This window comes from Trematomus bernacchii, unplaced genomic scaffold (assembly GCF_902827165.1).
Source record: "Trematomus bernacchii unplaced genomic scaffold, fTreBer1.1, whole genome shotgun sequence".
NCBI classification, from domain to species: domain Eukaryota; kingdom Metazoa; phylum Chordata; class Actinopteri; order Perciformes; family Nototheniidae; genus Trematomus; species Trematomus bernacchii.
The window spans coordinates 5,267,103-5,292,539 of record NW_022988098.1 but is presented as its reverse complement, the minus strand read 5'-3'; the positions used below and the strand labels follow the sequence as shown (position 1 = coordinate 5,292,539).

The 25,437-nt window shown below is 38.2% G+C and overlaps 1 protein-coding gene and 1 pseudogene across 1 annotated transcript in view; both read right to left on the bottom strand.

Annotated features, from left to right (window-relative positions):
- LOC117475620 (NXPE family member 3-like) overlaps positions 1-23,811 on the bottom strand; it is a 96,101-nt gene extending 72,290 nt beyond the window's left edge. The window contains exon 1 of the mRNA XM_034121930.1: positions 23,381-23,811. Coding sequence (XP_033977821.1) covers positions 23,381-23,389 — 9 coding nt within the window. The 5' untranslated portion in view covers positions 23,390-23,811. The remainder of the gene's footprint in view (positions 1-23,380) is intronic.
- Positions 933-23,362, bottom strand: LOC117475622 (annotated as a pseudogene).
- Positions 23,812-25,437: the final 1,626 nt, after the last annotated feature.

Genomic DNA, 25,437 nt, shown 5'->3' with positions numbered 1-25,437 from the left:
ATATAAGCAATTAAACAACATCTTACATTTCTTTTCACACAATACGTCTCCTTGCAGTATCAACACTAATTCGGCTGACTTTTATATTTGATCCAATTGGTAGATAGGCTGTATTTAGGCCATAACGGTGCACAGCTGATAGAAAGGGACACCTACTGGTTAAAGCACGTTATTGCATTTTATAATTTTATTATTAGATATTAATATGACCCTAAAAAGTATATTCTTTACTCGTCGTTATTCTCTACTAATAGTTAATTAAAGACTGTATATAATGACTATTTTGCACATCCCTTTCAAGATTTCAAGATTTTCTAAGGTTTATTGACATATCATATTATACACAACTACGGTGTAGTTATGCAATGAATGAAAAACTTGGGTCGCAGGTTCCTTAACAGTGCATTACAAGACATCTATCAATATGTGTGTACCTCCACCATTACATTGTCACATTCTGCACATTTCTTATACTATCTACATACATCTTATAAGAGTATAACACACAGTTAAAATAAGTGCTTAAACATAGTTAACATGGCAGGAAAGCAATATATTAGACGTTAAGTACTTTGTCAGGCTTAATATTTATCTGTAGATACAAATTTCACTGTGTGTGCTGTGTGCTCTGCATGTGTGACCATCAAAGATGGTTTCATCCCTCCATATTCATCTTCTATACTCCCAAAGCTTTTTTCTTATTCAAAAGAAGACCTTAACCTAAAGTATTCTTTAATGTTTAAATAAAGCCTTATTAGTTTGTCTGTATGTTGGTACTTTGGTGCTACTAGTGCTGCTCCTGGCGTCACTAGTAAGGCTTATGTGGTAACTAGTCGGACAAAAGCGCAACTAGTTGCTGAAAAAGAGTGACTAGTGTAATGTTGGATTTAACTAGTAAAGCAGAGTGCCAAACTAGTTTGACCATATATCTAACAAGTGAAATCAAAGAGCCAACTAGTGTAGGCAGCTGTGTCTGATATCAAGGATATGGAATAAATACTCAAATGGCTTGCCATACATTTACAGAGGGAGTGGGCTACTCCATTTCCCTCTGCTTCATTTGAATCCACTTCCACTTTGCTCTCATTGGTGGGAAGTTACAAAGTACTTTACTTCAGTATTTTTTCAGAATCCTTTATTTGTCCCGCAACAGGGAAATGTACAATATTACAACAGCAGAAACCCCATTAAAAAAAAGAATATATAAAATGTACTAACATTTTATAATTTGCATTTATGTATCAATGCATATTTATTCAATTTGTTTTGCCCAAGCCGTTTAGTCCTTCCTATAAAAAAGAAAAGCACACCACGCGATTAAATGTTTTACTGTGATTCACATTAACTTCAACCTTAAAGCAGTCCTATACAGTATAAGAAAATAAGGTAGAAAACCCACAATCCCATGTATCGTATTTGTAATTTACAGCTTGGATAATTTCTCTGGGATGCTTCATTCAAAGTTAAAATAATTTAACATTTTTAATGTAGCATCATAAAAACGATGTGGATCTGTTCGTTAAAACATAAATCCATGTCTTACTTCAAATTAAGTATTCACCAGTTCAATAAATATCCTATGAGCTCATAGTCATGTGACATTTTCCCACTTTGCAATTTTGCAATGTTAGCCCAAAACGTTTAAATGGATGTGATGTTGGGAGAATATTAAAAGTATTTTGTATTACTATAACTTTTTTTTGTATTTGTTTTATTAATATCTCCTTATAGCATTGTGAAACACCTTGAGATGACATTGTTTTTAAAGTGTGCTATATAAATGAAATGTATTATTATTACTGAGGTTTCATGTGTTTAACCCACTGATTGAATTAGAATAGTCTGACGAATCATTGAATCATTGTGTTCCTAATTTGTATAAATGAACAGAAATCTATCAACTCTTTATGGGGCATACGTGGGTCAACAGAACGTCCACCATATTCTTAATAATGGGAGGTAGCGGGTGGATGTTGCGATCCAAGTCATTGGCAACAACCATCTCCCAGGCATCGACCCAGTGAACATTCACTCCTTTGAACACGGATCTGAGCACACGATCAATCTGCATGGAGTACCAGTCGCTGTATGATTGCGACATATAAAGGGTCATATCTCTGGGGGCTCCGCTCCGCATGATGACCACGGTGTTCGGAGCGCGGTCCAGCAGCTGCTGCACCGCACTGCGGATGCTCAGCATCCTCCGGATGTACATCTCTATTGGTAATGGGTCAAAGTGTGCCCAGACGCCAATAACTACAACAGTGTCTGCGCCTCCAATCAAGCTATCGACTTCGTTGGCGATGTAGCGCAACTGTCTGACCAGCGCCGTGGCGGTACTGAGAGGGGGGGCGTGGCAGCGCCAGGTCATCAGGATGTTGTCCGCATGGTCCACGAGCATATGGGGGCCAGCATTCACTTCCATGTGAAGGTTGAACTGACCTTAAAGTACACAGACAGAAAATATATGTGAATAATTCAAGACACATCTTTTTAGATTAGCTTTTTATTAGCAACCCCCCACTTTAAATGTTCTTTTAGTCTTTATTATTTACCTACCTTTATATTGTTTTATTTATTTTATCATTTATTTTTATTTTTGTTGTTCACTTTGTTTTATGGGGTTTTATATTTTATATTGTTGCATCGACTCAGTTGTCTTGTGTCTTGTCTGTCAGAGAGAAACCATTATTTATTTGTATTATCATACATTTTACCTCCTTGTGTCTCTTAACCTGATCAAATGTTATATTTTGCTGCATGTACAGGTCTGTAAAGTTCTTAAAGGGCCCATGTCATGGCCATTTCCACTGATCATAATTACATTGTTGAGGTATACTAAAATAGATTTATACTGTGCAATTTTCCAAACTCACATTGGTTTCGCATACAGCATCTCTGTCAAGCATGTGTATTCAGCAGTATTCACTTTCTCCACTAAACGACTCGTTGGAGCTCTTGCCCCCCCCTCCCTGTGAGCCTAGTGTGCTCCGATTGGTCAGCTCGGCCACTCTGTTCTGATTAGTCAACCACCAGAGAGGCTGCGCCCATGTCAGTGCTTTTCCCGGCTGCTCTCAGCGTAACATCAGTCTTATCATGGCGTCGGTACAGCGGTATATTTTATATACATATATATTTTTAACTGTTGTTATAGAAGAGTGTGACGGCCCCAGGGCCTTTGTCTTACGATGGGGTGGAGCTGAAGAGGCTAATCAGCACGATCACGGACACCTCCGGACACTACGGCCCCAGTCTCTCTCCAAAGCGGCTGCAGGAAGACTAACTCTGCGATCCTCTCAACCACCTGTCTCTGCATTTACCACAATAAATGTGCCGTGGTTTTGTAAACTCGTGTATGTCTTCTTGTCTTTCCGTTGTGGCCTACGAGCTACTCTCATAACAAAGAGTAAGTTATTTTTACCCGTTATAAACTACTACTGTTTGATGAGAAATCAAATCATGGTTTGCTATATATGAATTCAGGGAAGAAAGGATAGGCCTACTAAGTATTTCCATTAAACTTTATTTTTAGAAATGTACAAAATGAACATAAATATACATATATACACGGTATATCATCCATTCCTCCTCCTCTTGCCTGCGCACAGCCGGTGCGGTGCGGTGCCTTTTAGCACGAGGCCTCAGTAGTAGTAGAATCCCTTCCCCGTCATGGATTGTCCGCCAGGATCTGGCTGGACGAAATCAAATGCAAATCACAAAATATTAGAGAAACTTAGTTGTTTTAGATTCGTTAGTAGTAGTTGTGTAATGAACAGCTTGCCTGCTAATATGCTAACCTAGCTTTGTTTACCTTGGTAGCTAACACGATATGAACGTTAGCTTGGAGGAAAGGCAACTATAATGCAGTGTAATAAAACTACTATGAACAAAAGCTAGTGGTTCATATTAGGCTAGCAATAACGTGTTTATAATTGCAATCGTATACGGGTATTCTGCTACCATACAATGTAACTTGCATGAATACATTGTTTTGCGCTAGCATACAGCTAGCCTCGTTAGCTACATGCAGTATATGTACGGTCACAATGTACGGTAAACCGGAGTATACTGTATGAGTATTCCGTGTGTGTGACTGCAGACATTCTCCTGCCATGACAAACATGTAAGGCCATCTGCTGACATTGTAGTTGATATATTTAAACGCTAGCAACGTAGCATCACAAAAATGTTTTTCTGACCAAAACTAGCTCTAGCTCCGTGTGTTAGATCGCTACGCCAGCTATAATGTAATTACGTTTCGCGACTGACCGGCAAATCACCCGCAGTATACTGTCAATAGGTATTTTGTGTGTGAATGCAGACATTCTCCTGCTATGAGATACATGTATGCAAGGCCATCTGCTGATATTAGAGTTGATATATGGAAACTCTAGCAACTTAGTTAGCACAGTTAGCACTGTGTCAATGGCTTAGCAGTCCAACACAGTTTACACATTTAAACAGTCTTGTTTGATAAATACACAAATAACAATGCAAACTTACAGGTTGTATACCCAGATCTTCCCCTGCTCCAAACGGTCCAAACAAGCTGTGCATATCCGGCCTCAAACTGGGCAATGTTTTGGAAGCTTTCGTCTGTGAAATGCCGGTTCTTCGAACCTCTGGAGGAGGAACACGCCGCTGCTGGTGTGGCCATAGCTCTTCGGGATTGGTCCATTTCGTTCCGGGTACCGCATGACATCATGCGGTACCCGGAAGAATCAAATGGGCAGTGACGTATCTCCAACGAGGCGTTTTGGGGAGGTATTTTCTGTGTTAGAGTTTTACTCGCTACAGGGTGTACTTTGAGGGTTTTGACTCTGCACACCGTTTACATGCATAAAAACCTTCATAACACACAAGGGGACGGGTAATAACCGGAAAAGCATGACATGGGAGCTTTAACAAATAATCTGAGTGGAATTTCTTGTTGATTGTTTTTAACTTGTGATGTGTCATTTTGTAAAGCACTTTGAGCTGCATGTGTTGAATGAAAAGTGCTATATAAATAAAGCTTTATTATTATTAACTGTTGCCAGGACTTCATGTGGATCACTAACTACCTGGTATTTTCTTGCTTAAGAATTCAAACCACTGCCTGATGGTGGAGTCTCCGTAAAGGTGGAGTTTCTTGGCCTTCAGACACTCTCTGGTGGCAGGGTCGTCAAACTGGCGAACTGTGGGGCTCCCTTGTGCCTTCCACACACCCTTGTAGTAATGGCCGCTGGGTCCGGGTATCACGATGAGGCTCTTATGCTCTGGTTGTTCTGAGAGGAAGTTAAAGGAAAACGGTTTTATTAGAGGAACATATTCTGCTCATTTTCAGGTTCATATCAGTATGTATCATTTTTTTTAATGATAAAATTGTTACTCTTAGAAACAAAATTAATGACCTCTTGCCTTTGACCAGTATAGTGTTATCAACAGCTCCCGGAAACGTAAGTTCTAATATTACACTAGATAGTAAATTAGAATGCTTTTCAACCATAGACCATGAACAATTGAATTCAATTATTCTTTCTTCTAAACCATCAGCGTGTATCTTAGACCCAATTCCATCTAAGGAAGTTTTTACAAGAATAGAGACAAAGGACTTGCATTTGATACTATCGACCATGATATCCTATTGCAAAGACTAGAGCACTTAGTTGGCATAAAGGGAACTGCTTTAGGCTGGTTTAGGTCCTTTCTACAGATGGAGCCTCTTATTTTGGACCCCAGCATACAGCTTCCTGCCGACTGCCAGCCAGTTGCCTGCCAAAGACCAGTATTCAGGAATGTTAGGCCCTCCCACTATTCTCCAATTTCAGGGTTTAACCAGGAGATGGCGCTATATATTAAATAACTAAGACTTAGTTTTTCACAATAGAAAATGCAGATATTATATAAAAAACTAAAGTTAAAATCTTGTTTTTAATGCCCCAAGAGCAATAACATCTTGTCACAAGCTTTTTGGAAGAAAAAGACTGACCCAAGAGACCTGTAGTTGACTAATTACAGGCCTCAATAAAGTTCTGCCATTGGTTGTGAAAAACAACGGTGGACATAGTGGAAAGTGAAATTGACATTGTCGAATTTAATACATTTTTAATAATATTTAATTTAATAAAAATACAAAATAATGTATCTGTGTACGTGTTTTACTATGTGATCTGCACTTATCAAACATCTAATTAAAGAATGGTAGCTGTACCTCTCAAACAACCTAAACTAGTTATAAATGTTTAAATGTTTAAAAACTCTGCCCGGTTCACCGACCCCCCTCTGAGTGAATACCCAAGATATCTTGGTTTGATTTGGAGAAGGCTTTTAAAGTATACTAACTCTAACTCTATTGTATACTAACTCTTCCCGTCAAGAATATGAATAGAACTTAGATAGATCACTTTACATTTCTGCAAATGAATAGCTTAGCTACTTGGCACTAAGAGTACAGATATGTCTACCCTTTCTTTTCAGAGTGTAATATCTGCATTTTCTCTTTTGGTTTGAATAGGAGAAGGGCAATGCTTATTATTACAATATACAACTACACAAAAATAATAATTTTTTAATTTACTATATCAGTACTTTGTATGCACTCATTTCATAATACAGAGGCAAACTCTATACCTAAAAATAATTATTTAAAAAAAAATCCTCACAGAACCCCATATTTCGCTGTTAACGCAGTTGCAGGTGGGAATTATAAGACCGTGACACATCGAAGGCTGAAGGACAACACTAGAACTGTGTAACTTTTTTTCAATAAAATATTAAAGTCTTCCAGTCCGTGACTTTTCCTGAAAGTGTGTTATGTAGCACCCTATGTTGTTAAAAATTGTCAATTTATACCTATTTCCGCCCAGCGGGTCATATTGACCCCACCCCTTTTCATATAAACATGACGTGTTGCTATAGCAACGCCTTTGTCTACTGGCGGTTCCTTATAGATTGAGAGAGAGATTGAGAGAGAGAGAGAGATAGATGGATAGATATATTGATAGGATAGTTATAGATAGAGAGAGAGAGAGAGAGAGAGAGAGAGAGAGAGGAGAGAGAGAAGAGAGAGAGAGAGAGAGAGAGATAAGAGAGAGAGAGAGAGAGAGAGAGAGATAGAGAGAGAGAGAGAGAGAGAGGAGAGAGAGAGAGAGAAGAGAGTAGAGATGAGAGATAGATAGAGACAGTCTGTAGTGAAGGAGTGCGCTCCCACCACGTCATCGGGATACTGCCTCGGCGCTGCGCTCCGCAGCAAACAGCTGTGGGGCGAGTTGAAAGTACGTTATGCTGGCCGCGGTGTCTAAATAATGCTTCCGGGCCAGCGGGCCATTTATAATGTCGAGCCCTGAGATTATATTGGTATACGTTTCATCCCTGTGCTTTGATGAAGCCTAATTTGATAAAGTTTCAAATAAATTTCTGAAATATTTCGTTAATAAATATTTCATGAGTAATATAGTTGTCTTTGTCACATTTTATTTGGCATTAGTAAATAATTATGCACATTTACAGATATTTTACATGATATGAGTGATAACACGTGTTATAAGGGCTATTTCGCACAATAGGTGTGCCTTGAGATTTTTACTTGTCCTTTGGTGTGCCTTGGGCACAAAAAGTTTGGGAACCACTGCTGTAGAGAAATGTAAACGTTCACCATCCCCCACCCGCCTACTGTATGTTGCTTTTTGACATGTAAATGAGTAACTACCCCCCTCTGAGTGAATACCTGTTGTACCTGTCCGGGGCTAAGCCCATAGGACGTTGACAATTCACGAGCGTCTAACTCTCTCCCCCCTGTGAAGAGATATCACAGGGGGGGGTTGGGACACACACATTCCGATGGCCAATTCGTTTTAAACAAAGAGTAGGCTATACTCAACATAGTGGGGTGGGGGCTGGTGAACGGTATGGTCAATGTTTGTAAACACTGTGACATTTTGACTTTATTTGATCATTTCAGTTCAAAACTAACGTTCATATTTCATATTACTGTTTTGCCTGGCTGGACCTGTAATTTACAGGAAAGGAGTGCACGCTACTAAAGAGACACGCTACCATGGAAACCAAACAATGGTGTTGCTGTATTGAAGTCCGAGTGGAAACAGTCATTGGATGATTGGATGGTCATTATGGGGAAAAATAACACCCAGGGATCAAGATCCCTCCGCGACGCGACGCGGAGGGATCAGTAATTTTTAGTGAATTACTGAGTTTAGGCACGTTAATAACATTTTAATGAAGTTGAATACAGTATATTCATATTTGTCAGTGATTTCATGTCAATTCGGCGAACATAAACGATTAAATTAGGATTAAAAATCGAGAGCCGGCTGCTGTTCGTTACGGCAACCCAACTAGGACACTTGACACAGTGGCTTTTGGCAAAGCACACAAAGAAAACAAAAAAAACCGAGAGAGATGAGTTATTGTTATTACAACGTGACTTCACTATTATTTAACAACTATTTTTATTGGGTTCTTTTATTTGGGGTTAAGTACATTGTCAGAATAAGTGAGAAATGGATTTAACTTCTGTTAGACAGCTATCATACTGAATAAATATTTATGCAAAAATGTATGGCATTAATAATGTATATCTAATTACATTTAAAAATGTATGGCATTAATAATGTATATCTAATTACATTAACTGTGAATGTCTTTCATTTTATTTAAAATGAAATAAAATTACATAAAACCTTTTCCATAAAAAAGTTGATTCAAGAACAAATCAGTACTTTTCTTATATGACTATTATTGCTAAATTTGAAAGGTCTTTACCAGCTTTGGAATTATATATATATATATATATAGCACCTTCTGCCATCCCATCTCTACTGACATATGGATCTTAACAAAGATCCGCTATACATTAGTACCAGATATACTGTACACGGACATTTTAGTGAACCAGACCAGCTGTTTCCGCCGGGTCTTCGCTTCCCGGGCATCACGTTGTTTACAAGTGTGTTCAGATGCTAAATAAAAGTTTAGCTTGTACTTTTGATACCCCGCCTCTCGGCACCACAACATCCAGTTTACTGTATTTCACATGAGCGATGTCGAACATTGAAAAGTCCTTATAAAATCTCTGTTATTAGATCAGTACTTTCCTTATATGACTATTATTGACTTGAACACTGAGAATGTATTTATTAACTTCAGACATTTGAAATATTTGAAATCAGATGAAAACAAACTGTAACGGACCCTGCCGTGTTATCTATGATTACTATGCCTTACTGTACATTCATAATTTCAGCCGGAGGTAGGTGGTAGGCGTTGCGGAGGAGCAGATTGCGAGTGAGGTGCCTGTTCTAAACGAACTATTCCAGCTGTTATAAAGCATTAAATAAAAAGTAAGCAAGGAATACAGAATGTTTCGTTACGTAACTTTGTTGAGAATATGGTCATGTACATGTAATACATGGGATCATTTGCAGCGACTTGGTCATTGTGGGGAAAAATAACACCCATCCTGATCGTTTCAATGAAGTTGAATACAGAATATTCATATTTGTCAGTGATTTCATGTCAATTCGGCGAACATAAACATCAATGATGATGATTAAATTAGGATTAAAAATCGGGAGAGCTGGCTCGTTCGTTTTTTCCGACTAAACAACATTATTAACAACAAAGAAGTTGATTTCACATGACTCCAGTGTGGAACCCCACTGCACCCCCTGGTGGATCAATGATCCATTGCAGCTGGCTTCACAATAATTAAATGTATTTATCATGGGGGCGGTATCAAGTCAGACTGGGGGCCGGCCGGCCATCACGGAACATGCACGAACCGATCACGACCCTCGCACTTTAAACTGTCCAAAATAAGACGCTTCATCTGTATCTGAACGCTCTCAGTTTGTGTGTGTCAACGATGAATCTTCCATGCAAACCAAAGTTAGCCATGGAGTGCCACAGGGCTCAGTGCTTGGACCTATTTTGTTCACATTATATATGCTTCCGTTAGGCAATATTATAAGGAATCACTCTGTACATTTTCATTGTTATGCAGATGATACTCAACTATATTTATCCATCAAGCCTGATGAAACCATTCATCTACAGATGAAGCGTCTTATTTTGGACAGTTTAAAATGCGAGGGTCGTGATCGGTTCGTGCACGTTCCGTGATGGCCGGCCGGCCCCCAGTCTGACTTGATACCGCCCCCGTGATAAATAGATTTAATTATTGTGAAGCCAGCTGCAATGGATCATTGATCCACCAGGGGGTGCAGTGGGGTTCCACACTGGAGTCATGTGTGGAGTCTTGTACAGTATGTCTGGTACTAATGTATAGCGGATCTTTGTTAAGATCCATATGTCACGGATAGGATCATAGTCTGTGCTAAATAAGACATGTAATCATTTACAAAACATCACCATGTTGTTATTTAACAAAATAATGTTGTTTAGTCGAAAAAAACGAACAGCAGCCGGCTCTCGATTTTTAATCCTAATTTAATCGTTTATGTTCGCCGAATTGACATGAAATCACTGACAAATATGAATATACTGTAGTCAACTTCATTAAAATGTTATTAACGTGCCTAAACTCAGTAATTCACTAAAAATTACTGATCCCTCCGCGTCGCGTCGCGGAGGGATCTTGATCCCTGGGTGTTATTTTTCCCCATAATGACCAAGTCGCTGCAAATTATCCCGCTTATTACATGGCCACATTCTCAACAAAGTAACGACATGACTCCCAATATTAATTAAAATGCTTTTATGGATTTAGAAAATATTTTTATTGATTTAAAAAATAGTTGTATGTATTGATTTAAATTTACATGCATCCGCTAAGAAAAATAGTCCGTTGTTACCGTTTTTTAAACAGTCAGAATGAAACGGCAGCTCTCAGCTGTGTGTTTACACTCCTAATGGCCCATCACAGCTCTCTCCCCCCCTGATCTTTCTTTTCCAACAGTTACAGTAAGTTAACTGTAGGTTACTCTGAGTGACAAGCTTACAGTTAGTGAAGTAACACTTTTTTTTGTGAGTCACGACCTCGCTGTTTCATTCTAACATAACGCTCCAAATATGACTGTTTCCACTCGGACTTCAATACAGCAACACCATTGTTTGGTTTCCATGGTAGCGTGTCTCTTTAGTAGCGTGCACTCCTTTTCTGTAAATTACAGGTCCAGCCAGGCAAAACAGTAATATGAAATATGAACGTTAGTTTTTAACTGAAATGATCAAATAAAGTCAAAATGTCACAGTGTTTACAAACATTGACCATACCGTTCACCAGCCCCCACCCCACTATGTTGAGGATAGCCTACTCTTTGTTTAAAACGAATTGGCCATCGGAATGTGTGTGTCCCAACCCCCCCCCCTGTGATATCTCTTCTCCAGCAGTCTGTAGTTTGTGTTCGCAGATCATCACCCTTAGCTATTTCAATTACCTCTCAAACAACCTAAACTAGTTATTTTAAATAAAGTATGTTTCTTCACATGTTAGGTCTATATTGAAGGTTCATTGAAAGTAAAGCTTACTTTGGTTCTTGTGCTCTAGTTCTTCAAGGAATCTTACTGAGAACGTTATGTTTCCTCTGACTGCTTATGCCAAAAGCAACGACAAATTATCTGTTTTAAATACCTTTTTAGACCGTAAACTTTAGAATGAAATGTAATACCGGTTAGTTTTTTGTGTTCATACTGACAGAAGAAATAAATTAAGTATGAATGAGAATAAGACTTATGTAATGTATTGACATTTGATCAGTATAAATGTATTACTAACTTTATCCACTGTGGTACCGAAGCTTGGATCACCGCCAAAGACATGGCCGAGGGCAGCTGGCAGCTTTCAATATTTTTCATGTGCGATTCTAACGCTTTCAGAAAGTGAAACATACAGCATCATTTGAGAAAAATAAATCAAAATAAGCGTTATAAATGAACCCTGACTACTTGTGTTTAGGACTCACTGTATTTTGGTACTCTCTAGGTCTGTGGGCCAAATCCGGCCCCCGACTTCATTTGATTTGGCCCGCAAGAGCTTCAAAACATATAATATGTTTATTATACGGTTTCATGCCACTTTACAGAAGCACAATGTCCATAAACTACATGTACCACAATGCATCTTGTGACATGCGCACTGAAGAGACTTGCAATTATTTGAAATTATTTGCCCTAAACTTCTGCTCTCAGACATAGTTAATTATGAAGCTTTTGCTGTGCTGTCCCTCCTAACCAAACTCGGGGGGTGTGTGTGTGTGTGTGTGTGTGTGTGTGTGTGTGTGTGTGTGTGTGTGTGTGTGTGTGTGTGTGTGTCTTTATGACTCAGAATATGAATAAATTGGGATTTGATATGGGGGGGGGGTTCTGTTAGAAGGTGCGACGGGGGAGGGGGGAGAGAGTTAGACGCTCGTGAATTGTCAACGGGGGGGGGGGCCTCTCTGCACGGAGGAGCCGCGGAGAAGTGAATCACAGTGATCTGCTATTTTAAAGTAAATTCAACACATATCGACCCTAAATATAGCATATATTAAGAACGAGAAAGTGTTAACATCGTTTTTTGTAAACATATGACCAATGTGCGAGGGTGATGACATCAGGGCATCGTCCTATGGGCTTAGCCCCGGACAGGTACAACAGGTATTCACTCAGAGGGGGGTAGTTAACCATTTACATGTCAAAAAGCAACATACAGTAGGCGGGTGGGGGATGGTGAACGTTTACATTTCTCTACAGAATACATTTAATTTAAGGGGAGCAGTTACTGAGAAGTATATAATGAGAACTGCTACCAATGGTGGCCTATTTAGTTTATTAAGAAATACATATTTGTAGCTTTTTTTTTATCTGCAGTAGGAAATGCAGAGAGTAGCGACAGGGCTGGTCCAACCTGATCTGTAAAGTGATCTAACTAAGTGCTATTCATTTTCTTGACGGGGAAGTGCAGTGTAAATGGGGGGCTTATATGCATTTGAAAAGCAATATAAATCAGACAGTTCGTATACAATAGGCATTAAAAGCACCATCGATAACCATTGCCCTTCTCCTATTCAAACCAAAAGAGAAAATGCAGATATTACACTCTGAAAAGAAAGGGTAGACATATCTGTACTCTTAGTGCCAAGTAGCTAAGCTATTCATTCGCAGAAATGTAAAGTGATCTATCTAAGTTCTATTCATATTCTTGACGGGAAGAGTTAGTATACAATAGAGTTAGAGTTAGTATACTTTAAAAGCCTTCTCCAAATCAAACCAAGATATCTTGGGTATTCACTCAGAGGGGGGTCGGTGAACCGGGCAGAGTTTTTCGCCGGTCAACGTGTGTGAAAGTTTAAAGTTCAATCTTCCTTATTGAGCTTTATAACAAATGAATAACGACTATATATTATAATAAAACTATATATTGAGCTTTAAAACAAATGAATAACGAATGAATAACGACTATATATTATAGGAAATGAATAACGACTATATATTATAATAAAACTATATATTATTATAAAACTACATATATAGTTATATAATAAAACAACTATATATTATAATAAAATAAACACCGGCTGTTGTTATGCCTGCTGTAACGTTTACTTACTCCGTTCTCCGCTTAAGTAATTATGCCGTTACAAGCTTCATAGTTGTATTTATCATCTAAATTTGCCGAAACAAGTTTAATATTCTGAAAGCCAAGACTTTGTTTATTTGAAATCAGATGAAAACAAACTGTAACGGACCCATGTTATTCATATTCCGAGTCATAAAGACTTTATTTAAAATAAACATTTATAACTAGTTTAGGTTGTTTGAGAGGTACAGCTACCATTCTTTAATTAGATGTTTGATAAGTGCAGATCACATAGTAAAACACGTACACAGATACATTATTTTGTATTTTTATTAAATTCGACAATGTCAATTTCACTTTCCACTATGTCCACCGTTGTTTTTCACAACCAATGGCAGAACTTTATTGAGGCCTGTAATTAGTCAACTACAGGTCTCTTGGGTCAGTCTTTTTCTTCCAAAAAGCTTGTGACAAGATGTTATTGCTCTTGGGGCATTAAAAACAAGATTTTAACTTTAGTTTTTTATATAATATCTGCATTTTCTATTGTGAAAAACTAAGTCTTAGTTATTTAATATATAGCGCCATCTCCTGGTTAAACCCTGAAATTGGAGAATAGTGGGAGGGCCTAACATTCCTGGATACTGGTCTTTGGCAGGTCTTAGGCAGGTAACTGGCTGGCAGTAGGCAGGAAGCTGTATGCTGGCGTCCAAAATAAGAGGCTCCATCTGTAAATACAATTCAAAACTGCCTCAAGGACTTAAAAACGTGGATGACCTTACATTTTTTTATGTTAAACACGGCCAAAACTGAAGTTATTGTACTCGGCCCAAAGACTCTACGAAACAAACTATCTAAAGATATACTAACTATGGATGCGCTTAAGACCTTCCTTTTTGATAAAGCTTATAGTTAGGGCTGATTAGATTCAGCCCCTAGTTTTACTGCTATAGGCTTAGACTGTCAGGGGATACCTTACTTCTTCCTTCTCTCTGTCTGTACCTGTGTACTCTCATGTTCAGAATAACCCAGCTTCCCCCAAATTTCTTTTTGGTGTCTATCTACGCTGGGATCCTGAGTCGTGGCTGATCCTGAGTCCTGATCTGAGTCCTGGATTTTGAGTCGTGGCTGAATCTGTCACTGTGGTCCTGCCTGACTTTCAGCATACTACTTCCCTGATGGCTCCCACAGGATTGTTGACATCCTTGTGGATTCATCTTTTTATTATAGACACATGCATTTCCAAAACATTTGGTCTACCTATGTTGTAAAAGTATTGTCTTTTCGATTTACACACAGCATTTATTGCACGTCTGTCCGTCCTGGGAGAGGGATCCCTCCTCTGTTGCTCTCCCTGAGGTTTCTCCCATGTTCCCCTTTAAACTGTGGGGTTTTTCCTTTGTTGGAAGTGTTTCCTTGTATGATGTGAGGGTCTAAGGACAGAGGGTGTCGTATTGTCATACTGATATTCTGTACAAACTGTGAAGTCCACTGAGACAAATGTAACATTTGTGATATTGGGCTATATAAATAAACATTTATTGATTGATTGATTGATATTGACCCTGTTTAAAGCATTGTTAGCAGAAGTGAAAATCTAACTTTACCTTCTTTTTTTGGAACCACGCTGACAAAGGCAGGTCCTGAAGCCTTAATGTAGACTTTCAGGTTGACATACCTGAAGGAAAGCACACATAATAAAATACTTATTACAAACAGAACAACACTATCAAAACAAGAACATACATTTAAAATGATTGAATGAATTTAGAACTAGAAAAACAATGCAATGAAATTAGAAACTGCTATATCACACAACTCTTAAAAACAAATGTGTGACTAACATTAAAGCTGCACCGTTTAATACTTCTGTACACCCATGTGACAATTACCGGAAACAACACATTACAAGTGTGTGTGTGGTGTTAACAAATAATGAAGATAATATAACTATAAACAAAGGCTACCACAGCATTGTGGCTTCTACAAAGTGGTTCAAATTACTGTGATGTGAATAGTATTGTTCACACAATGAAACCACAGCAAATAGTTACCAGAGTTTGCAGTTCCCCTCAGCTCTACAGAACAAGGTAGCATCTTTCCCGCTCATTGTTTTGGTTTTACTTTTGAGTCTCACTTCTCTTATCAACTTATTTTATCAGACACAGCAGAAAGCTCTAACCAACCAAATGTGCATTAACTTCATTGTGTAGCCAAATGTTGCAACTAGCTGGCGAGCAGAGCAGCTTACATTTAGCATTATTACAACTCTGACCATCCCCACTGGGTGCAAATATTCCACTAATTGCTAACATAAACCTACAGTGGCCGACTGATGCAAACACACTACAGCCGCCCAGAAACAGTTTCGATGCAAATATAAAAATGCAAATAAAGAACACATCTTCACCAACTTGACAAAACATGGAAGAAGCTCAAACACAACAGAAAGCAGGGGACACTAAAAAGTGAGGCACACAGCTGGGACCGGAGCACGTTCGAGGATTATAAAATTGGCCAACTGTTGTCAAAAAGTGACACGAAATGTACGTTTTATCTGCTTATTTAACCAATGTGATTGCATTATGTTGGGAAAAATATCTCTCGTCACCGGCTTGATCTTCAATATCAGGATACATGTATTTATTACATGGCTTAGTTGAATACTCGATTCTGATTAGTCAATTCAGAACACGTGACACGTTGTTAATCCAGTAGTACAGACCGCTGTCAAGGACTTATTGACCGTTGTTAAGGACGCTCACATCTTCAGAAAGAAGTCCGGTCGATTTAACTGTATACAGTTTTCGAACTGGGACAAGAAAACAGCGGAGAAGTAACGGGGCAGAAACCCTCCTTTTTACGCAACGGTCCAGACATAGACATCAAACGGCAAAACATATTCAGTTGCCAGTTACTTTGGCATTAGGGCAGGGATATCTAGATACTTTCCAAGGTTTGGCATAATGAATTGTGCTACTTTTAAAGCAAGCAACGATGTTTTCAAATCTGTAATAAAAAAAGGTCAGCAAAAACGCTATCGAAGCAGTTCCTGCCGTTGCTACGTAGTTCAAACAGTAACAACGGACTATTTTTCTTAGCGGATGCATGTAATTTTAAATCAATAATAGCCTACTATTTCTTTAAATCAATGAAAACATTTTCTAAATCTATAAAAGCATTTCAATTAATATTGGGAGTCATGTCGTTACTTTGTTGAGAATGTGGCCATGTAATAAGCGGGATAATGTTCCCGCGTCGTGATCCTGATCTGCCTGTCGAGTGTTCTTTTACCCATAATGACCGCCTCGCTGCACATTATCCCTTACTTATTATCCTTGCAAGAATGGAAGTAGTCATCACACATACAGTAGGGCCGCGTGGGACAAATAGTTCCCAGAACAGTGTCCTTGACATGCCTTATATACAAGAGAGGGAGTCTCACAGTCACAAGATGCAGGAATACCGGTTCAAAGCAGTATTTAATGTTTAGTTTAGATTAGCTAAGGCCTGCGTAAGCAATAAACATGACAGTCATATGTCTCTCTCCATAGAGGCTGAATCATCATGTTAATCACATAGCTATCATATGCCTAAAACAGTCCTGATGCTCTTCAAGGTAATCATACATCCTGTCATGTACACAGCTACAGTCGGGCCTTTGTTATCATGTGTACTTTGATATTAGAAGAGTACATTCTGTATTTTCCCAAACATTCCTTTCGTTATTATTGCCAATGGAAATAGTATGGTTAGTTGTTTGCACTATAGTCTAGAAGTGTCTGCAATGATGTAAAGCACTTTGAGCCGCATAGTCAGATTATTGATCAAAGGCATGGCCTGTTCAAAGTAAAAGTGGAAAGTAACATTAACTCAAGTACTTTTTTTTTTATACATTTGTACCTAAGTATTTCCATTAAAGGTCTATAACAAAATTCAGGAAAAAAGATTCCCTTATTTTCTTAATAAATCAACTGATGTAATATCAGATCAGATTTAGATTTATATTCAATAGTAACTGCCCAATTGAACAAACATCTAAAACTCTGCACCCATGAGATACATCGCTCACACTGCACTGTAACTTTTATTCATGTACCTGTGTTATTCATGTTTTATTAACTTTGCTTTTAAATGAGTGTTTTTAAATGCCATTTTCAGTGGCGACTGGTCATTAGGGGCAGGTGGGGCACAGCCCCACCTAGTGTCAGCAGAAAGTATTACAAATAATGATTACAAAAAATGCAAAAAATAAATTAAAAAATATATAAAATATATTTTAAGATCATGTTTAATCATCTGATTCGTCTGTACATTGCTGTTTTAGTCTGTGTTCTTCTAATTAGTGTGTCTACAGTCACAGTGTGTGCCTATTGAGCTGTTTAGAGCCATGTGGGACAAAACCTGATCATGCCCCTCCCTCTCGCTGTGAAGTGAACGGTGACTGTAAAAACGACACTGCGCATGCTCAGAGTATTTTCCTATTTAATGTGGGTGGCAAAAAAATAATGACCATAGGGGCACTGAGCTGCCATCCCCACCATACGTCATCTCACATCATTCAGAGCTGATTGGCTGTAAGTACGTGTGCCGCGAAAAGTGTGGTGTGTGAAGAGGAGACGAGAGAGCTGCAGTGACGCGTCATAAAACCAGGAAGTAAGCTGCGCTTGGCTTCCCTCGACAAAAAAGCAATGAGGTTTCTCCATAGGATTTTAGAAAATAGCTCGAAATAAGATCTGTGGGAAACGTACCTGTTAGATAAATGCACGTTTTGTTCAGCCGGATAACATCCACATGTCTACCCTACTTTTATAATTTTTTTATCATAAATCTATCGACTAGATTTATGATAGACTTTTGAAACTACAAGAAAATAAGGAGGACTTTTACAAAAAAGTTATAGAAATATTTGTCCAGAAGGATAGGCAAATGGACTTCATCTTCAAGTCAAGGTAAGACCGCAATTTTATTGAAAATGGGATCCTACTAAGAGAGAACAATTCAATATTTAAATGATAAAATTACATTTTTTGGGTATCCTTTTGTTGAACTGTCTGTTTAAAATTAATCGAAGCATCAGACAAAAAAAGCTTTTGAAAATAATATTATATTTTGGTTTAGGTCAAAATATAATGTTTGTAAACCTGAAGAGTCAGTGCCAGTGCCTCACCAGCCATGAACCTCACTGCACGTCACTGCAGAAGCTTATATATAGACATCTAAGTTTTTTGTGCCCCACCACTTTTGTACATATAAAAACGCCACTGGCCATTTTATAATATGTTTCTGCTGCAGTTTTTCTTAATGCTCTTAATGTCTTGCATTTTTGTAAAGCACTTAGAATTGCCTTGTGTTGAAAGGTGCTGTATGCCTTGCCCTCAAAGTATGTTGTGCAGTTACAAGGGCAAGGCCAACCTGTTAATCCTAACCCAACCCTGTGCACGGTTTTAATTAACCTCTGCAGGCTTACTCTCTTATGCAATCCGAAACCTATGATATTTACAGACAGTGAGCCGTGGAAATATCACAGTGTGCAGACATGCACGTCTCATTGTGCTCACAGTGGATTTCACTATTTGATGTAAGACCCTATGTAATACATGTGCCAGGGACCATGTTCAGCGGGCTAATGGTAAAATGTTATCAAGATTAATGTATGGCTTAAAAAAAGTACAACTTAAATGTAACTACAATTTAAAGTGGACCTATCATGCTATATTTGAATAATATAGTGTAGGACCATACCTATATAAGGCATATTTATACTTTTTTTTTTGCAAAATACCAAACAGATCATGCATTTTAGCCATGCCTCATTTTGCTCAATTTGACATTTTTTAGCTCTGTGTTTGTAAGGGCAGATAAGGGCAGAACAGCACCACCTACAGGCCTGGCATATGTACTACAGCGTCTCCAGCGCTTTCGAACGGCAATGGCCGTGGCTTTCTCCTCCTGATTGGTGGAGTTGGCCCAATAGCCGTAGCGCCACTGTCCTGACGTCAGGACAGTGTTCAAATCTGGATCAGTTTTTATCAGATCCGTTGCAGCCCCTTTTTTAGAGATTTGGGTATGGAGGAAAATAGAGAGGGTTGTGTTTTCTGACACTTGGTGAGTTCCCTGGAACACCGGGGACACATATTCATGTATAAAAGACGTACAAAAGTGAATTTTGCATGATAGGTCCCCTTTAAATTGAACGGACATTTATTCAAATTTAAAAAGAGGTCAAAAATAAAATCTCATTGTAAAAAAAATATTCTATTGATGATGAAAAATTACAAACTAATGCTTTTTACGACCAGAGAGGTAAAACACTTAAGTGGAAATTAGCAATCCTTTTCACATAGACTTCTATACAATTAGACATATTTGTGCCACAAATGGAGCCTCCCTCTGCTACATATTAAGGGAATGCAAGTCTAAGGCAACATAGACATCATTTTGACACCTTTTCTCCTTGTCCCCTTACTTTTGAAAGAGCAGATCCTCCTTGGGGTTGAGAAAGCGGATTTGTTTAAAGTTCACACTCATTTGACGGACCCTGGTTTCACAGCTCAGTTTCTGTGGCTTGAAGCAGAACCAAGTACTGTACGAAGGTCGGTGAAGTTGCACAGCGGCAGGAGGGTGGGCTGCAGGCAGACCCCACACATGGTGGTTTCAGAAACTGCTCCTGAAAGGAAGCTGCTCTGCCAGGCAGTCCTGTAAGGATGCTCCCTGGTCAGCCTCTGCAGCACAGCAATGGCCTCAGCAGAATGAACCATCGTCACCTGAGTGGGCAGAGAACCAGTCAATACTGTGGTTATAGTTACCTATAGATGTTCTCCAAATTTAAAAACAAACATCCTGAACTTGACAAATCCTGTTAGGAGAGCACGCACACACACACACACACACACACACACACACACACACACACACACACACACACACACACACACACACACACACACACACACACACACACACACACACACACACACACACACACACACACACACACACACACACACACACACACACACACACACACACACACACACACACACACACACACACACACACACACACACACACACACACACACACACACACACACACACACACACACCGTAAAGTGCACATTTAAAGTTATTCTATGTTGGCCGAGTGATATAATTGGATCGGCTTATTATAGGCCTGCGACGGAATTTTTTCCTCTTTTTATAATTCTTTTATTTCGATTACTGATTGGTTAAACCCTTTGATATACAACATGGGTCAAAAGTGACCCGAGTGAGTTTTAATTGTAAATATCTTTGCAACTAATTACTTTAATAATTCAGAATTCCAGGTATTCCTCAATTAACTTGTTTTTAATCATCAAAAATTCTTACTTTCATTTTTCCTTTCTTGCTTTTTGAATAAAAATCATTTTTGTATCATTACCCTTTGTGAGACACATTGGAGGAAATGAGCATGGGTGCAGAAACATGTTCACCCAGTTTGAATTGTGACGTATATCGTTGACTTGCTTTCATTATTTATCTTAATGATCATGTTGTTTGGTGGGTTTTCGGAAAGCAGAATGAATACAGTTAGTCAAAAGTACACTAACGCAGTGAGCTCTTATGCAGTTTGACAGACCAAAAAACATGTATGTATTTTAATGTTCACATTTTTTAACTGTGAACATGAAAGGACCACCAAAAAAAATAAAATAATAATCTCTCTCTTTTTGTTCTGATCCATTTATATACAAACCTGTCTGAAAATGAGCTGATCAGATATTGGCCACTTTGTGATGTCAATATGTATTTTAGGCTTGTGCAACCTTTAGCCAATAACCAACCAAGGTAACACCTGCCCACTTTATCACCTGAATCTCCTCCTAGAGCAACATTGTGGTTTTTAAAGCCAACACTTCTCAGAGGGGCGTGGGGACTGATAACTTATTTGCATTTTAGCTACAGACACACAATCAGCACTTTTGGAACAGTGCTGAAACAGAGAGGATTATGGGATGCTACAATGATCTGTTTGGTATTTCGAGCCAAACACTTCAGAGGCATATTTGTATATATCCTAAAATATATTTTTGAAAAAGAGTGTAAAAGAGGACCTTTCAATTCTACTTTATACTTCTATTCCACTACATTTCAGTGGTGAATATGGTACTTTTTACTCAAACTACATTTATTTGTTTACTCACGGTTACTTTGTAAACATAATAACACATATTTGCTGATATGCTATAATGCTGTACTGTTCTACTAATCTACATAGTATCTACATTTCCTCCACATTGACAAACGACCATACTGAAATGCTCTTACATGTATAAAAACTGGATAAAATAATAAGGATAATAATAAAGAAATACTGTGAAAAGATCCATTCTGCATAAAGAGTGCTTTTACTTTAAATCCTTGAAATACATTGAGCTGATAATACCTCTGTATTATTGTGTACTTTGAGTTTATTTTGATGCTATTATTTTTGCACTTTTACTTAAGTAGAATTTTAACATCATGACTTGATGACGTCTCTTTCTCATTGTAAGTCAATGTAATACTTGGTAATACTCAAAAAGAGTAAAAATGTTTTAACGAAATGAGTTACTAGTTATTAACATATTAAAATGATAAGATAGTACATCATGAACATAACATAAACATAAACTACGATGTAAAGTTATAGGTTAAGATATCAAGCAACAGTAGCCTATATAAAGTACTCAAATTAGCTCCAAATGTGATGAACACATTAATGCATGATTGATTATAATTCAGTAAATTGATATATATGATTCTGAAATGGGACATTACTTTGGGTACATTGAGTCCATTTGAAATAAACGCACCCAGAAGGATTCACAAATGACAGGAAGCAGCAAGTGAGGCTGGGGAAACACGTCTCTAACCCCCGGACCATCAGCACTGGTTCCCCTCAAGGCTGCGTTCTTTCCCCTCTGCTCTTCTCCCTGTACACCAACAGCTGCACCTCCAGTCACCAGTCTGTCAAGCTCCTGACAGTTTCAGGAGGGACTGTTTCATCCCACAGGCCATAAGACTGTTAAACACCTGACCTTTTGAAACAACATCCACAACATTCATCTGGCTGCAATTTAGAAATGATTGATCTAATATATCATATTCAATCACTTGTACAGTATATAGACTCTTATTGCACTATTCCACTTTTTTACTATTTTTCTTTTTGTATTTACTTGCACCATTTCTTCTGTTTTATTGTGTTGCACTGTTGGAGGAGCCTGTGACCTAAGATTTTCATCGTCATCATAACTGCACTGCAGCTATGTAGGCTACGTATGATGACCAATAAAAGCCTTGAACCTTGAACACCCCCACCCGTCGCCTCAGGGTTAAAAAACTCACCTTTTCCCTCTTGCCTTCAACTCCTGATCCACTAACCCTCGCTCTGCACGTAGTTTAGCACTTTTTACTTTTGTTGTTATTCCTCTTTTTCTTATTTGCTTGCGCTTTGAGCACCAGGAAAAGCGCTATATAAATGCAATGTAATATTATTATTACTACGATTACTATTCGAATAAATCTGTCCAATGATCCAGAGTACCCTAAATCTTCAAAATCTCGACCCAAAATGTATCAAAATCAGCCCGAAGGAGAGATATTGCCGTTATCTGGGCTAAACTGCAATTGTTGATCCTATTTCCGGGTTCAAAATGCTGGCAACTAGAATAAAATGTACTAAGTTGCTACTGCAGTAAAGCTTACAAAGAAGACATTTACATATGCTCCTTTTAAAAGAAACGCTAGAAATACAGATACAAACACATCTTTACAGAAAAGCACCCTGGTGTATAACAGGTTACGCCTTCAACTTGCATCCGCCTCCTCTTACCTCTTCCATCGTTGATGTCGCTCAAACTTCCTGCCTGGACTTCGGGGTTTTCCACTGTTTAATATTCGGTGTCAGGTTCCTGAGGGTCGGTTTAAATGTATAGTTAGTTTCCCGTTGTATTACTTTATTTGTTTTTGCCGGTAAAGTAGCAGCGGAGTCAGATGAAAGCAACACTGGGTCCAGGGCGTCTGTCCATTATTCCAGGAAGTGTTTCTTATCCATATTATAACAAAGATTATGTTGAGCCTGGGAGCATCATGTCCGTCCCTGGCCAACATGAGGCCCCACTCAAAGTTATATGATGAAGCCCTCTGTTTCGCGAGCGTCGAAAAACCAAGATATTTTATTGATAGGAAAACCTGACTTTCATTAAGCATATTCAGGCAGTAGCCTATACACCAACAATGAAACACATGTTTAAAAAAAGCAGAAATAAAATCTGAGTTGAGAGGAAATGCTCAGTTTTTTTGTTTTTTTTAACACACAGTCAAGCTCACACATACTATTTTATGAACATAGGTTCAACTGTGGAATAAAAAAAAGAACAAATGAACCAAAGAAAGTGAAAACCATGAAGCAGATTCAGGCAGTCTGCGTATTCCCACTTATAGTATAAGCTCTAAAGTTTACAGAGAATAAATAGAATCTGATCCTTTTACAACAAACTAAATATGCGCTTAGTTTTTTAGTCACATTGTAATCCCCCTGCTTCTTTCTGAGCAGTGCCTTTGTAACCCTATTCACCACCTCATTTGGATGTGCAACGTTATGGCGTACATACAGCCTATCTACCAATTGGATCAAATATAAAAGTCAGCCGAATTAGTGATAGCAAGCGGTCCGAGACCACCTCTTTTTAGCGGACCAGAGTCCGGTTGTTTAGTTCACTTCAGAGGTCTCGGACTGCGTTCACACCAACAGTGGCGGAGCCAGGACATTTTCAGTGGGGTGGCCAGGATGGAACCAGTGATTATTTTGGGGTGGCATTGAAATAACTATTATATGAACATAGAAATACATCTCACTATAAAATAAGGGGTTATTTAAGGCACCTACAACACACCTCTACATGATTTGGGATTAAGCTATAGTGGTGGAATAGATCAAATAATAGCCAGTATATCTAACTATTTTTTTCGTATTCCCACAGGCAAAGTATCAACGAAGCTTACATTATACAAATGTAGTGCAATATACAGACTGTTTAGCTTATGGTGAACAGCAGCCCTATGAGCTCATTCTCTCAGTGTATCATCAGGAATACAGAGACACACACACATCATTTAAATAAGAGTTTTTAAATTAAATTATTGGTTAAGAATAAACATCTTAAAGTAAATAACAATAAACAATAGCCCTTAACCCTGTACGGCCCCCGGTTGTCATTTTACAACATTACTTTAAGCTATCCAAAAAAGTCAGTAAATGTTTTTGTTTTTTTAAAAGACTACATTTACATAGTCAAAAGGTCCTTTTGTTCAGCCTCACAATGCTATTGGGTAAATGTGTTTATAGGTCCTGCCCTCTGGCCATACATATAAGACTAACATTCCTGACAATAGATCTCAATAGTCATCTTTTATAGTGTAAATGGCTTTTTAATAATAACATTTTTGAATGGAACATTCTCAACACGAATCAATCCAAATAAATATAACTTAAATATGTGGGAAAATACTGTGTTTGAAATGTATAATTGAAATGAGATGTTAGCTTTTTGTTTTGATATATATATATATATATATATATATATATATATATATATATATATATATATATATATATATATATATATATATATATATATATATATATATATATATATATATATATATATATTGTATTCCAGTCTCCCTTCAGATATGTTAAGTGGCATGTAATTCAACACAATGCTGCTCACCTCCTTCAGTTGGGAGAAAAGCTGGTTCAGGTTCAGCATTATGGGGGGACAGGGCTGCTGAGCCTAAAGATGGATCTGTTGGTCCTGGCACCAGGGGGAGGGACAACTGATTTAGTATGAATAGCTGCTAAAAATCTACCTGCATTTGTTAAATGTC